Source organism: Coffea arabica, chromosome 9c, assembly GCF_036785885.1.
Source record: "Coffea arabica cultivar ET-39 chromosome 9c, Coffea Arabica ET-39 HiFi, whole genome shotgun sequence".
In the NCBI taxonomy this organism is placed as follows: domain Eukaryota; kingdom Viridiplantae; phylum Streptophyta; class Magnoliopsida; order Gentianales; family Rubiaceae; genus Coffea; species Coffea arabica.
This window is the reverse complement of record NC_092326.1, coordinates 32,823,533-32,838,573: the sequence shown is the minus strand read 5'-3', so window position 1 is coordinate 32,838,573 and position 15,041 is coordinate 32,823,533. Positions and strand designations below refer to the sequence as shown.

Below are 15,041 nucleotides of genomic sequence, written 5' to 3'. Positions count from 1 at the left end.
GACAACCTTTCTGAATCATTTCCAATCCTTTTATAGTTAAAAAAAAAATTCATCCATCAAAATGGAATACTAAAAACTTATAGCAGAGAGACAATAAAATAGATATCAATGACTGGTTAAAAAAAAAGAAGGGGTTCTCTTATTATCGAAAGTTAGACGAATGTTAATCATTTCCAAACATATCAATGTTTTGGGAAAAAAAAAACCAACAGCAAACCAATCTTTTGTATGTCAAAGAACTATAATTGTTTGATTATCAATAGACATAACATGAAGAAATTATGAGACTGTTTTTTGCATTGAAACCTTTGTTAGTTACATCTGTAATGTCCTTTTAGCTAAGCTTCTATCTATAGAGTGATAATCTGATACATTAATAGGTAAAAAAAATAAGTCTAGTGGTAAGAAGCACACAAGTTGTGCGGCATTTGTGTGACCTATATAAGAGGATAAATGAATCTTAATAAGTAATTGTTACGGAATTTATATGAACCTGCCATGCATGGGAGGATCACTTAGTACATGAAAGCATACAAATTGTTAAACGAAACTTGCAAAATCTACCTCCACTACACTGCTATCGATATTAACTCGACATTGAAAATAGAGTTCAAAAAATGTTTACAACCTGTAGTTTACTTATGCAAAAGCACTAAAATTGATGTTGAACCCATAGCCAAATATTTTAACGCAAAACAAGAAATCTTTTATGACTTCCAACAAGGGTGATTTACCATACATATAGATTGGAAGCGAAACAAGGTAAAAAGATACTTAAAACCATGAAACTTTCCTTAAATTTCTGTAAAATTATTGTGTTTTTATGAATTTTGACGCATCACGTGGTTAAAAGAATTTACCTAAGCAACGCAAGAAAATAACCCAAAATTAATGAAATTGAAGTTCACCACAGGAAATTTCCCTTCCTCTCCACAAAAGGTACAAGAAAGACAGTAGCAGCTGCGTAGACCTAGACAATGAAGAAACCCAAAATCATTTAAGGAAAAAGATAAAGTTGAAAGAAGAATAAAGAAAGCCCAAAATTTTTACTTGAATGATAAAAGATCAAACTCCACCAGCACCACCCAGAACAAGAACTGATTTACCAGCTGAAAGCCTAGCGCTTTCAACTCTCCTGTACGCTATTCAACGGCAATTGGAAGGCTAGCTGCCTCAGCAAAACTCAAATTCTTGGGCTTCGAAGCAAGTTCCTTCTCCTCCACTGTAGTGTACTCCGCCAGTGACCCACATCCCTTTGGCTTTGTCAATGTCTTCGAATACTTCATCCCCTACCTTGAATTCCTTTACCAAAAAAAAATGTTGCAAGAAAAAATTAGGGCAAATTTTGCAGAAGGAGATGATTAAATCCATGACTCAAACTAGCCATCAAAAAATTTTTGCAAAAAAACATTTGGGGAAAAAATTTAGGCAAATTAATTGGGGAAAAAATTAGGGAAACTAGAGACATGAGAGGACCTACTTGAGCATTGACCTTGTAGAACTGGAGGACGGCAAGCTTGACCTTCTTCTTCTTGTGCTTGATCTTCTTGGGCTTGGTGTAGGTCTTCTTCTTGAGCTTCTTGGCGCCACCACGGAGGCAGAGGATGAGGTGAAGGGTGGACTCCTTTTGGATGTTGTAGTCGACTAGGGTGCAGCCATCCTCCAGCTATTTGTCGGTGAAGATGAGGCACTGCTGGTCCAAGGGGATGCCCTCCTTGTCCTGGATTTTGGCCTTGACATTGTCGATGGTGTTAGAAGACTCCACCTCAAGGTTGATGGTCTTCCCCATCAAGGTTTTTATGAAGATCTGCATCTTTGATGACGGCTGCTGCTGCCTCCGTTGCTGCTAGGGTTTTGGAAAATGAATAAATGGGGTTAAGAATAAAGGAGTTGACTGACAAATGGAGAGTGTGAAGAGTACTGAAGACGCCTAGATGTGGGGAGTAAGAGTGGTACCTTTTCTTAGTGTACAGTACCCACGCCACTTTTTTTCATTTTTAGTTTGAACAAATTTCTGGCTCTAGTCAATCAAGACAATCCAAGTCAATTTTTAGCTTCAATTTTTATTTAAATCTATTAATGTATTTCTAATCACTACTTCTTAACATATTTATTAAAAAATTATAATGGATGAAAATTTTTTGCTAAATTCAAACAACTGGTAAATGTACTCTTTCTCAAGTTGTAATAGTTTATATAGTTGTTCTAACTAGAAATTTTCATTAATTTTTTCCAGTTAAAAACCTTTTATTATTTGAGTAACTATGACTAGTTTAATAAATCACCACATTTTAAAAAATTAAATTAATATTGAGGCTCACAATTAAATAATTGCATTGGAGATGTTCAAGTTAGTGATGATACTATGTTGTCACTAACTACGCTATAGTTTTACTGACAAAAATCGATCGTCAATAAATATAAACAGTGACAATAATGAAAAGTTGTCAAAGAAAGAGGTAGAATTATTGACAATTTTTATCAAATTGTCACTATCGTAAAACTCATGCCTTCCAAGTCCCATGGCGCAAAGTAGTTTTGTGACGACAATTAAGGTTCCTCACTAAAAACTTAGTTGCTTTGAGTCAATTGTGACAATCTTCAATGTCGCGCTTGAACAACCTCATTTTGTGACGACTTTTTGTCATCACTAGGAAATGTTGTCACTAATGACCTTTTTTCTTGTAGTGGCTGTTCTATTCCAATGGTTCTTGTACTTAGTAACCAAGAGTTTTCATCTAAAAATATTGACTTTTGTGTAAAACGGTACTTGAATTAAAAGTAGGCAAGGCAACTTGATGATATGAAGTGTTGAGTAACCGGTGATTTCATCTAAAAATATCGATCTTCACATCAAAAGGTACTTTCACAATTTGAGTAATATTTAGTTATGATATATGAATAAATCCCTCTTTAAATATGAATAAGAAGATGATCATGGGTTTAGGAAGCATTTTATTGACCATATGAGTTGCTTGTAAAATAGGGTAAGAATGAAAAGTTGAGTTAAACTAGTTAAAATAATAGCATAATTGACTCTCCTTTACTTGATATTATGAGTACTTAAGCTTAGTTGAGTGATTGCATAATGGTTATTTACCTTGTTTTGAGAAAATGAAATTGAATTGTGCACATATGTTTATTTTCAAAATTTTGAATCATTGTTGATTAGTGTTTCTTAATTGCTTGAGGACAAGCAATGGTTCAATTGTGGGAGAGTTTCACAAGTGTATATTTTACACGTTTTAAGTGTATTTTATTAATTAGTTTTGGTGTGTTTTAACTACTTTTATAGCTAATTAGTTATCATTCTAGTGAAAATATGTATTTTATGATTTAAGTGATAAAACTACATTTCTATGGATTTTAATGGTGAAAACTTTATATTTTTGTAGGTTTAAGGATTCAATCATCAAATGGCATGAATTGAGAAGATAATTGAATGATTGATGATGGTTTGAAGTGATAAAAAAAAGACATGAAGTGCAAAATGTTCAAAGGATGAAATGGAAGTTTTCCAGCTTTAACATCTTGTGATATTTTGGCTATATCTTGAGCTACAAGCATTGGATTAAGGTGATTTTTGAACTATTTTGAAGCTAAGAGACACACTGAAGTCCAGTTCAGTTGTTTTTCTTGTCAAAAAGTCAAAATACAAAAGTATAACTCTGTTGTCAAAAGCTGAAATAGAGTTCCAACCAGTCAAGGGTTGTTTGGTTATTTCTCAGTCCACAGGGCTCCAAATTGGATGATTCCTGATGCATTGGAAAGCTAACTCAAAGAGCTACAACTTTTATGCTGTGTGCAAGAGCTAGTTTAGCCTCTAACATCAAGAACATTTCAGTTAAAATTGAACCAAAAATAGAGTAAGGATGAATTCTGCCCAGAAAGTGCAAACCTGCAAAGGAGAAAACATGGGGTGCAATATGCGACCTGAGGTCGCGTATTCACCATTTTCAATCTGCAACTTGTTCTTTGTTCACACAACTTTCCAGCTCAATTCCAGCAAGTAATTTCGGCCGTATCTGACCAAGAAGAGTGTGGAAACTTGGAGAAACAACTCATGGGAGTTTCAAGAGTAAAAAATGACAACTAGAGACAACTCATTTGGCTATTGAATTCCTATATAAATAGCAGCTTTGGAGGGCATTTAACAACTTTAGAAGCCTAGAGAAGCTTCACAAAAATGTAGCTTTCACTAGAATTTCCTTAGTTTATTAGTTAGGGTAGTATAATATAGTTAGTATAGCTTTTCCTTCTTATATTTGTAGTTAGATTTGGATGAAAAATTGAAGGGCAAAGATGGAGAGTTAGTGCTTATGTAACAAAGGTGACTTATCTCCTATCACTTTCTCTCTTGTATTTGATTTCATGTTAACTATAATACAAGTTTGGATCTTATTTTTCATGTTTAGCTAAACCTTATGCCTAGAGTTATGGATGAACTTTCTATATCTTGTTAGTGATGTTTACTTGATTATTTTATGATATTATTTTGAACAAGTTATTTATCACTTTTACTTTTCTAGTCATGATTAACCGGCCATTAATTATGATAATCTTAAGTTGTTACATTTGCAATGAGAATTTAAATTTAACACTAGTTCAAGAAAATGATAAACCTAGGGATTTCACTCACAAGAGTAGAGGTGCACCTATGTGGCTTTAGTGACTTGTTTCATATAATTTCATAGAAGAAATGAACTTGTAGTTGATTTCATAACCACGAGAGCATGTATGACTTAGCTACAAGTATAGTTGATTCACTACGGTAGCAAATTTTACATACATTAGGAAATTACACCATAACTAGCCAAGATAATAACATTCACTTAACTAGTAACTTCATTTGCAAGAATAGTAAGGAATTCCATACCTCTGGGAGTTTTTTAGTGTTATTTTTATTACTTTTACTTCATGTTTATAGTGTAAAGTTAATTTCTTGCACTTGTGATAGTCTAAATAATAAAGAAGTTCAAGAATCACCGATAATTGAAAATTTTTCATGTGAGTTCGACACTTAATACCCTATACTTTCAGTAAGCATTGCTTATTTGTATGGAATACTAGATAATATATGAAAAATCCTGAAGGATTTACCACCCATTTGGTAGCTATTAATGAATGACAATGACAATAACTATGGAAGACCCCCTCAATGATAATGAATTTGTCAAGATTCCTTTTGATGAAATCTTGTGTTTGGTAGTTACCATAATGACAATGACTTTTCTTAGTAGAAAAAAAAAAGAAAATTGTTATCTTTTTTTCTTTGCTCCTTTCTCTTCATCTCCAGCGGCTCCCACCATCATCTCCCGGCTTTTTTTTTTCTTCCTTCATTTTTTTTTCTTCCTTTCCCTTGATTTCTTGGATGTTGCTGACCGATCGCCCATGATTGTTGTCCTTTTGTTGTACCTTTTCTTTCTTCCTTTTTTTTTTGCTTTCAATTTTGGTGGTTCTCTTCATCCCTTGGCCACTGCTACCACCGCACAACCACCTCTCACTGCCTCCATCATAATCCCAGTTTTACGCACCATTTCAACAAATTTTAATTTCAAAATTCTTACTAAAAATAAAAAAAATTCTCCTCACACCAAGATTTTTTTTTGTGAGAGAAAAAAGGAGGAAAAATTCCATGGGACAAAAAGGGAGAGAGAAATTGGGGTGAAACAAAAAGGGGGAGGTGAGGAGGTAGGAGAGTTGGAGGAAAGATGTGAGAAGGTGGAGATTAGATGCGTCGACTATTGTTCTCTTAGCTATTTTTTGGTTTGTTTTTGTTTTATTTTTTGTCTTGATTGGTAATGGGAGTGAAAGTGCCCAATTTAGTGGGTAAGGAGTTTTGGATAATGGAAGATCCAAAAGTGGGTAATGAAAAAGCCCAAAGTGGTGTACCAAACACCATCAATGACAATCATTACCCTCTTATTCCCATTAAGGGGTGCAAAACCCCTCAACCAAATGGGCTATTAGTTTCAGGCCTGAAGCATATAGATCAAATCCTAGAGCAATTTATTCCATTAAATTACATAGGTCTTTATATAGGTTCAAGCAATCTAAACTTTTGTAATATAATTGATTTAGGCTCCGTTTGATAAAACTGCATCTGAATTCTGAATTCTAAATACTGAAACAATTAATTTGCTGAATATTAAGTACTGAAAAGAGATATATGAATATTTGAATCTTAATGCTAAACATATTTATACTCTTTGATAAACATTTATAACTTAATGCTTAATAAGCTAAATTGTACAATTTTGCCCTTCTATCTTTTAATCCAAAAAGGAAATAAAACCTATGATTTAATTAGCTTAAAATTGTTAGTTATGAAAATGACAATATTTATTTTTAAATCAAAGTACTATAAAAGAAGAAATATATTATAGAAAAGTCCAAATATCAGTGCAAATATATTTTTAAATCAGAGTTTGATAAGAAAAGTCCAAATATAAGCAAAAGGAAGCTGCAATAAACAAGTTTTAAATTCACACAAAATTATATAGAAATTTAATTACTTCAATGGAAAAATGTTGATGCAAAACAACAAATGATCAATTGGAAATAATGAATTTGAGATCGGTGAGTACGGTAGCAATCAAAAAAATTGGGAGGAAAAAAATGACAAAATTATGATAGAGTAGAAAGATGGAAAAAGATAAGGAGTAGATAGATGTGAGGAGCATGGAGAAATTGTAAAAAAGTCATTACATAGGGAGAAAATAGAAGTAGAAAGCCATTAGACAGAGAATGTCATGTTGTTTAATTAGATAAGGATTTTGGATAGAGAATATTAGGTTGCTTAATTAGATAAGGATTTTGAATGTAATTAACTAACAAGGATAGATTTGGTAGATAAGATAAAGTAGTTGAAATAAATCTCTTGATTCTTATCAAATTATGCATTCAGTTATGATTTTTGTGCTGAAAAAAATACATACAAATTCAGCACCATTTAATAAGTTCAGCAGAAAAATTTTTATTTATTAAACACCCAAAACATCTGAATGTCTGCATGAATTCAGTTTCAGTACTTTTTTATGTTATCAAACAGACACTTAGTGAATGTTTACTTAAGAAAGGTTATACAAATGATCCAATATGTCCATATATTTTCATAAACGGATATAGGTCAAATTTTGAAATTATTGCTACAAATGTTAATGATTTTAATTTGATTGAAACTCCTGAAGAGCTCCAAAAAGTAGTTGAATATTTGAAGAATGAATTTGAGATCGAAGATTTTGGAAAGAATAGATTTTGTCTTGATTTACAAATTAAACATTGAAAAAATAGGATTTTTGTCCACCAAACTGTTTATACCAAAAAAGTATTGAAGTGGTTTTATATGGATCCATTAAGTACTCGAATGATCGTTCAATCATTTGATCCTATTAAAGATCCTTTTAAACCAAGAGAGGAAAATGAAGAGATTCTTAGTCATGAGTACCATATCTTAGTGTAATTGATGCACCAATCTATCTTGCTAATTGTATAAGACCAAATATATTATTTGCTATGAATATGTAAGCAAGACTTAACTCCTCTGCTACAAAATGACATTGAAATGGTTTAAAGCACATTTTTCACTATCTCCAAAGAACAATTGATCTTGACTTATTTTATTCATATAATTATCGAATCGAATTATTTGGTTACATCAATGTCGGATATTTATTTGACCTACATAAAGCAAAGTCTCAAACTAGTTATTTATTTAAGTGTGATGATATAGCTATTTCATGGTGATCTACAAAGCAATCAATAGTTATTACTTTTTCAAATTGTGCTAAAATAATAGCAATTAATAAAACCAGTCGAGAATATGTTTGGTTAAAATCAATGACTCACTATATTCAAAAGAATTATAGGTTATCACCTGAAAAAGAAAATCCTCCAACAATATTATATGAAAACAATGCAACTTGTATAACACAATTAAAAAGGGGATGTATTAAAGGACATAGGACAAAAATATTTCACCAAAAAAATTTTACTCATGATTTACCGAACAATGGTGAAATTGATGTATAACAAATTTGATTATGTAACAATTTAGCAGATTTATTTACTAAGACATTGCCGACTATAATGTTTGAGAAATTAGTAAAAAAAAATTAGAATGCATCGATTAAAATATCTCAAATGATATTTGAATCAGGAGGAGAAATTAATATATAAGAATAGTGTACTATTTTTCCTTCACTAGGGTTTTTCCCCACTGGATTTTTTCCTAATAAGATTTTAATGGGATATATTCTTTATGCAATGTACATTCAAAGGAAAGTGTTATGAAATAACTAAAAGAATTGATGTGGACGGCCATTTGGTTCTCCTAGAAAATTGGTACATGTATTTCATCTCAAGATTCATTCGATACATTTAGTATTTCTTGGAATAAAAACTCAATTCATAATCTAGAAGTTCTAAATCCATGTTTGAATATCAAATAAAGTTCATTTACCATTGATCTTGTATTATCTATAAAAAGAGGTTTTTCAACCTCTCTTGTAATCTTTTTGGGAATTGAATGAAATGAAAGACTAATTCACCCCACTTTTTTGTCTATTTCTATCTGCTCTACGTCTTCCTTTATTTGGCCTTGTTAATATATAACTTAATATAAACACTACACCAAATATATATATTAGCATTAGTTTCATAATAATTTTATCAATGTGTTAGGATCGAAAGACCCAATAGCCTACTTAATATTCAAATTTTGTTTCATTCTATGAGAGTTCGTTCAAATTTGGTTCACGAACTAATCAAGTCAAATTAATTTGTGTTTGGCAACCTTTCAAACTCGACTCAAGCTTGACTTGATTAGCATAAAATTTGAACTTCTAGGTAAAATGTTTATGCCACTTGAGTTTGGCTAGACATATAAAAATTTGTTCAAATTCAGGTTGGTAAATAAATAATCAAGCTTGAACACCATTTCAAACTCATTAAAATAATTAAATAAATTTGAACACTAAGGTGTTCAACTTGATCATGTTCTTTCAATGAAGTATTAGTATTGTTAAAACTAATTGATATTTATATTAAACATATATTATTTCCTGAATTTAATACGCTTTGAATTCCATAGTATGCTTAAATTTAGAAATGAAAATCATTCTCTCTATTTAAATTTGGAAACTTTGAAAGAATTTATTTTTGAAATAACTTCCATTGTTAACTTTAAGTTAATCCAAGATTCTTGTGAGAGTAACAATTATGAACTTTCAATTGGCTGGGGATCAATGTAGATAAAAAAGTATTTGAAAAAATCTAGTAGAGTCAAATAAGATACAGCTTTAAAATTTTTCTAATTTTCCTAAGCTTAAAAACTAATTTTCCCAAAGAATTGCCCCCACTTGCTTACATATGCTTCCGCCAATGAATACATGTGGTTCTTGTCCGGTTTGCCATTATTTATTTTTTTTTAAAATTTTTTCATAGTTTAAATATTTAATTTATATAATTAATATTTTTGGAATAATTGTTATATCAAGGGTCAGTAACGATTGGCCCAATGATCAAACTACTGATCATTGACCGAACAACTTTTTCGGGTCAATGAATGAGTTTGGTTTTCAAAACCTTGCTATACATGTAGAATACAATCTTTTATCATTAATGCAAATCTAATTTCCTGCCTAAAAACAATATAATCAGCTACACATATTCTTTTGTGGAGGGAATATGGGGATGTTGTGGAGAGAAGGAAGATTTTATGGGGTCCAAGGTGGATGATCACTGGTGATTTCAATGACATCATATCAAACGAGGAGAAATGGGGGGGAGAAAGAGGGAGGAAGGAACATTCAAAGATTTCAGGAGATTTATTGAACAAAATGGCCTCATTGATCTAGGCTTTGAAGGCAATCCTTGGACTTGGAGTAATCACTGGGCTCAAGAAGGAGAGATTAAACAAAGGCTCGATAGATCATTGGGGAGCAGTGCTTGGATCCAAATTTTTGACAGAACAATAGTCAAACACATTGAAAATTTTGGCTCTGATCATAGTATGATATTGCTAGACTCGAATCTTGTAAACGGAAGGAGCAAAAACAGGTTTTTTTTTTTTTTATAGAAGATGGTTGAAAAAAGAGGGACTGGAACAGGTAGTTAAGCGGGCATGGGAGGAGGAATAAACAGGCTCTAATATGTATAAAGTGCATAGGAAGATAGCAAACTGTAGGATAGCTATTCTGAAGTGGAGAAACAACTTCCAAGGCAATGCTAGAAAGAAAATTGAAAGCCTTAAAAAACTATTGGGCGAACTCCAAGACATTGAGTGTGAGGACAAACAGGAAAGAAAAAAGGCTCTCAAAATGCAACTCAAGGAAGCTTATGATGAAGAGGAGCTCTTCTAGAGCCAAAAATCTAGAGTTCAATGGCTAAAGGAGGGGGATAGGAACACTCACTTCTTCCACTCGAGTGCTAAGGGTCGAAGGAAGAGAAACAGGATGCAAAAGATACAAAGGGAGGACAACTCTTGGACTACTTCAGATGAGGAAATTGGAGAAGAAGTTGTGAAGCAATTTTAAGACCTTTTCAGTAGTAAGGGAGTGAATCACTCGGATATGGTTCTAGAGGGAATATCATAGACCATCACAGATCACATGAACACAGAACTCACCCAGCCTGTTAGGGAGAAAGAAATCACACAAGCACTCTTTTCCATGAACTCAACCAAAGCCCCTGGACCAAATGGAGTGACACCAATTTTCTTTCACAAATTTTGGCACATTCTCAAACAAGATGTCATCTAAGCCATTAAGAGTTTCTTCCATTCTGGTCACATATTGAAGGCAATGAACCACACCATCGTATCCCTCATCCCTAAAGTAGATAACCCCACTGAGGTTAAACAGTTCAGGCCTATAAATCTTTGCAATGTGCTTTACAAAATCATTTCCAAAATTTTATCAAACAGGCTGAAAAAAGTTTTGGAAAAATGCATAAGTAAAAACCAGGCAGTTTTCGTTCCTGGAAGACCAATTTTGGATAACATAATTATCTTTCATGAGTACTTACATTTCCTCAAAAAATAAAAGGCAGGGTTCTCAAGGTATTATGGCTTTAAAGTTAGATATGTCGAAAGCTTATGACAAAGTGGAGTTGGGATATCTGGAAGCAATCATGACAAAAATGAGATTTTGTGATACATGGATCAATTGGATAATGGAGTGCATTACGACAGCTTCTTTTTCTTTTAACATAAATGGGGAACCTAAAGGTTATGTGATACCCTCAAGAGGAATTAGACAAGGTGATCCATTATCACCTTATCTATTCCTACTCATTTTAGAAGGCTTTTCAAATTTGCTGGCTCAAGCAGAGAGGAACCAAAGACTGACAGGGATGAAGATCAGTAGACATGGACCATCAATAACTCACATTTTCTTTGCAGACGACTCTTTGATTTTCTGCAAAGCGGACAAAACCCAGGCTGAAGAAGTGATGGGAATTCTAAAGATGTATGAAAGAGGCTCAGGACAGATGATCAACATGGATAAGTCATCAGTTTTCTTTAGCAAGAATGTGGAGCAAGCCAAACAAGCAGAGATTTGCAGCAGACTAGGAAAATAAAGGCGGTGAAGCAAGGAAAGTACTTGGGGTTGCCGATGGTTATCACAAAAAGTAAAGACCAAATATTTGGCTTCATTAAAGATAAATGCCAGAAGACGGTCTCTAACTAGTGCAACAAACAATTAAGTCAAGCAGGGAAAGAGATCTTGCTGAAAGCCATAACCATGGCAATGCCAACTTATGTCATGTCATGTTTTAAACTCCCATTAAGTTATGCAAGAATATCAGTGCCTTGATGGCAAGATTTTGGTAGGGAGAAGACAATGGGAAAAGGAAAATTCACTGGTGCTCCTGGAAAAAGATAACTACTGAAAAGCACACTGGTGGATTAGGCTTCAAAGACCTCCAACGTTTCAACAAAGCTCTGCTGGAAAACAGATTTGGAGACTCCTCACAAGCCCAAATCTACTGATGAGTAAAGTGCTGAAAGCTAGATACTATCCTACGGCATCACCATTGAGCTGTGAAGTAAAGTGCAACTCATCCTGGATATGGAAAAGTTTGATGGGGGCAAGAGAGGATGTGCAGAGAGGAGCAAGGAAGAAACTTGGAAATGGGAACAGTATCAGAATTTGGAAGGATGCATGGCTACAGGAGGGCAAGGATGGTAAATTACAATCCCCTAAACCGCCAGGTTGCAAGATCAATAGAGCAAGTGAATTGATATCCAATTTTAGATGGAATTCAGTACTCATTTTTAGGACCTTTACCCAACAGGAAGCAAGGACAATACTCAAAATGCCTATAATCATAACAGGCCGGCCTGACACTTACTTTTGGAGCCATAGCAACAATGGACATTACACAGTTAGTTCAGCCTATAAAGCAATGACAAGAGAAAATGGGCAGTTGACAGCACAAGTGCGGTTAATAGGAGAAACAAACTGGACAGGTGGAAGTGATAGAGTTTGGAAACAGCTATGGAAAATGAAGATTAAGCACATCTCTCATGAATTATTTGGGGATTAACTTGTAGTATTTTTGGTGTAAGAAAAAATAAGACGCTCTCTCAGGTTTCCTTTTTTAGAAGTTTAGGGTTCTGCGTTTCTTAGGGGCATGGCAGCCACAGCTGCCCCTCTACCCATGGGTGGGGGTCCTTCATTATCCCCTACATTCAGGAAGAAGTCCTTCTCTGCCTTGTTTGCGAACCAGTCGCCGGCGGAAGTGGTGCAAATCCAGGCGTTAGTGTCCACGCACTGCGGGGAGCCTGCGGTGGTGTTCAATGCGACAGACATTGCAGCTATTGCTTTGCCGTTTCGATTCACGCTGGTGGGGAAATTTTCCAGAGGGCGCCCGTTGCTACCGGAATTACGTAAGTTTTTCTCTTCTCTTGATTTAAAGGACTCCGTCTCTGTGGGTCTCTTAGACGCCAGGCATGTTCTGTTGAAGTTCAATGGGGAGGCAGACTTCCTCCGCGTTTGGTCAAGGAATTTGTGGTATGTGTGTGGTTGTCCAATGAGGGTCTTTAAGTGGAGTTCTAAGTTTCATGTGGACAGAGAATCGTCATTAGTTCCTGTTTGGTTTCGATTACCCAAGCTGCCCATTCATTTGTTTGCTAAACCGTGTCTTTTTCACATTGTTTCTTGTTTGGGGACTCCATTGTTTGTGGATGCGGCTACTTCTTTTTTTACTCACCCAAATGTGGCGCGGGTATGTGTTGAAATGGATTTGTTGAAGTCATTTCCGTCAGGGGTATGGGTTGATATGGGGGATGGGGACGGTTTCTGGCAGGCTCTCATTCCTGAGAAGCAGCCCAGTTATTGCGGTCATTGCTATCGTCAAGGGCATGAAGAGGGCCTGTGTCATGTGAAGCATCCAGAGTTGCGCTTCTCCAAAGTGCAGCCTAAGCCAAAAGCTGGTGTGGTGTCGGAGGTGTTGGGGGAGGTGGGTCTGCTATCACCTCCTCGCCAGGGGCACAGCCGGGGTTCGGAGGGAGGGGAGAAATCTGGTGTGGCTATTAAAGGGGGATGTGGTGCAACCTGAGATTGGGAGGCAAGGTCTGCAGGGTGATGTCCAAATTAAGGTGGGGGATTCTGTGATGCTGAAGGGTGCTGTCGTTGATACTGCATGTTTTGAGTTGGAGCGAGTGGATGCGTCGCGGCCTGCAGATGTTGGGACGCCACCGGGGGAAGTGCGGGATGGGGATGTTTTTCTTCAGCAGCATGGTCTGTCTGCTGCTGCATTGGTGGAGGGGGCAATTGAGGCGGCTGCGGATTCTATCATTCACAAGCTGGCAGACCAACCGATTCAGGAGCCCGAGGAGGTGTTTGAGGAGGCGAACATGGCAGCAGTGGATTGTGAGAGTAGGGGTCTAGCGGCCTCAATTCTGGTGGACCAGGTTTGGGTGGAGGTGGGGGATCAACAGGGTGCTATGGTCGCGAATCTCAACTTGTCACCTTGCAAGGCGAGCGTGGAAATGGGATCTGCCTTGGGGGCCTCGCAGCAGGGGTTGGAGGGGTTGAGGGATCCTGGAGACTGGCATACGGTCCTGAGTCGTCGTGACAGGAAGAAGGGTGGTTCGCCCCCTCCTTATTTTCTAAGACCGCGATCATGATTAAGGCTCTCTTCTGGAATGTTAGGGGCGTGGATAACACCCTTACTATAGCTCGATTGAGGAAGTTGAAGCGGATGCATAAGATTTCTTTGTTAGCTTTGTGCGAACCAAAGGTGGGTCGCGAGCGTCTCAATATTATTCACCGAAAGTTGGGTTTCTCTCAGGCTGTCTCTAATGAGGAGAGCAGGTTGTAGGTGATGTTTGACCACGACTTCAATTGTGACTTGTTGGCTGCCTCGCCTCAATTTTTGGCATTGCAGGTGACTCACTCCGCCTTTCGGAGTTCCTTTGTTGCGGTTTGTGTTCATGCTTCGTGTGTTACCCACGAGCGTGAGGTGCTATGGCATCAATTGGTGGGGATGTGCCCACGAGGGGGACCGGTGATAGTTCTAGGAGATTTTAATGTTATTACTGGCGCCAATGAAAAGAAAGGGGGGCGTCCCTTTCACGCTAGGGAGTCGGAGTCCTTCCTAGGCTTTATTGAGGATGCTGATTTGACAGACTTGGGGTTCACTGGGTCCCAGTTTACGTGGTGTAACAACCGTTGGGGCAGAGCCAGGGTTTGGAAGCGCTTGGATAGGGTTTTCGTTAACCAGGAGTGGTTGAATTTAGCGGTGACCACGTCGGTCGCTCATTTGAGTAGGGTTGCTTCAGATCACTCCCCTTTGTTAGTCTCTTGCTCTATGGCGGTGGGTGGGGTTCCTACAAGCTTTCGATTCCTTGATGTTTGGAGGTCGCATGCTGAGTTCCAGAATGTGGTTAGGCAGGCATGGGAGGTGGAAGGTGAGGGGCGGCCTATTAAAGTCCTACTCATGAAGCTAAAAGTGGTAAAACAGGCATTGCGCAGATGGAATAAGGAGGTTTTTGGAAATATATTTGACCGTGTGAGCGAACATGAGGAAAAGGT

At 36.3% G+C, this 15,041-nt stretch overlaps 1 protein-coding gene across 1 annotated transcript; it reads right to left on the bottom strand.

Annotated features, from left to right (window-relative positions):
* Positions 1-1,142: 1,142 nt before the first annotated feature.
* Positions 1,143-1,813, bottom strand: LOC113708256 (ubiquitin-ribosomal protein eS31 fusion protein-like). Its single transcript, XM_027230718.1, has 3 exons — positions 1,766-1,813; positions 1,481-1,666; positions 1,143-1,289 (listed from the first exon to the last, which is right to left on the bottom strand). The coding sequence occupies exons 1-3, from the start codon at positions 1,811-1,813 to the stop codon at positions 1,143-1,145; spliced, it is 381 nt and encodes a 126-aa protein (XP_027086519.1).
* Between the last annotated feature and the right edge of the window lie 13,228 nt (positions 1,814-15,041).

Coding starts and splice junctions, on each gene's coding strand:
- LOC113708256 (XM_027230718.1), bottom strand. CDS start 1,813: ATGCAGATCTTCATAAAAACCTTGATGGGGAAGACCATCAACCTTGAG. Junction 1,667..1,765: donor GGAAGACCATCAACCTTGAG/GTGGAGTCTTCT, acceptor ACCGACAAATAG/CTGGAGGATGGCTGCACCCT. Junction 1,290..1,480: donor TCTACAAGGTCAATGCTCAA/GTAGGTCCTCTC, acceptor AATTCAAGGTAG/GGGATGAAGTATTCGAAGAC.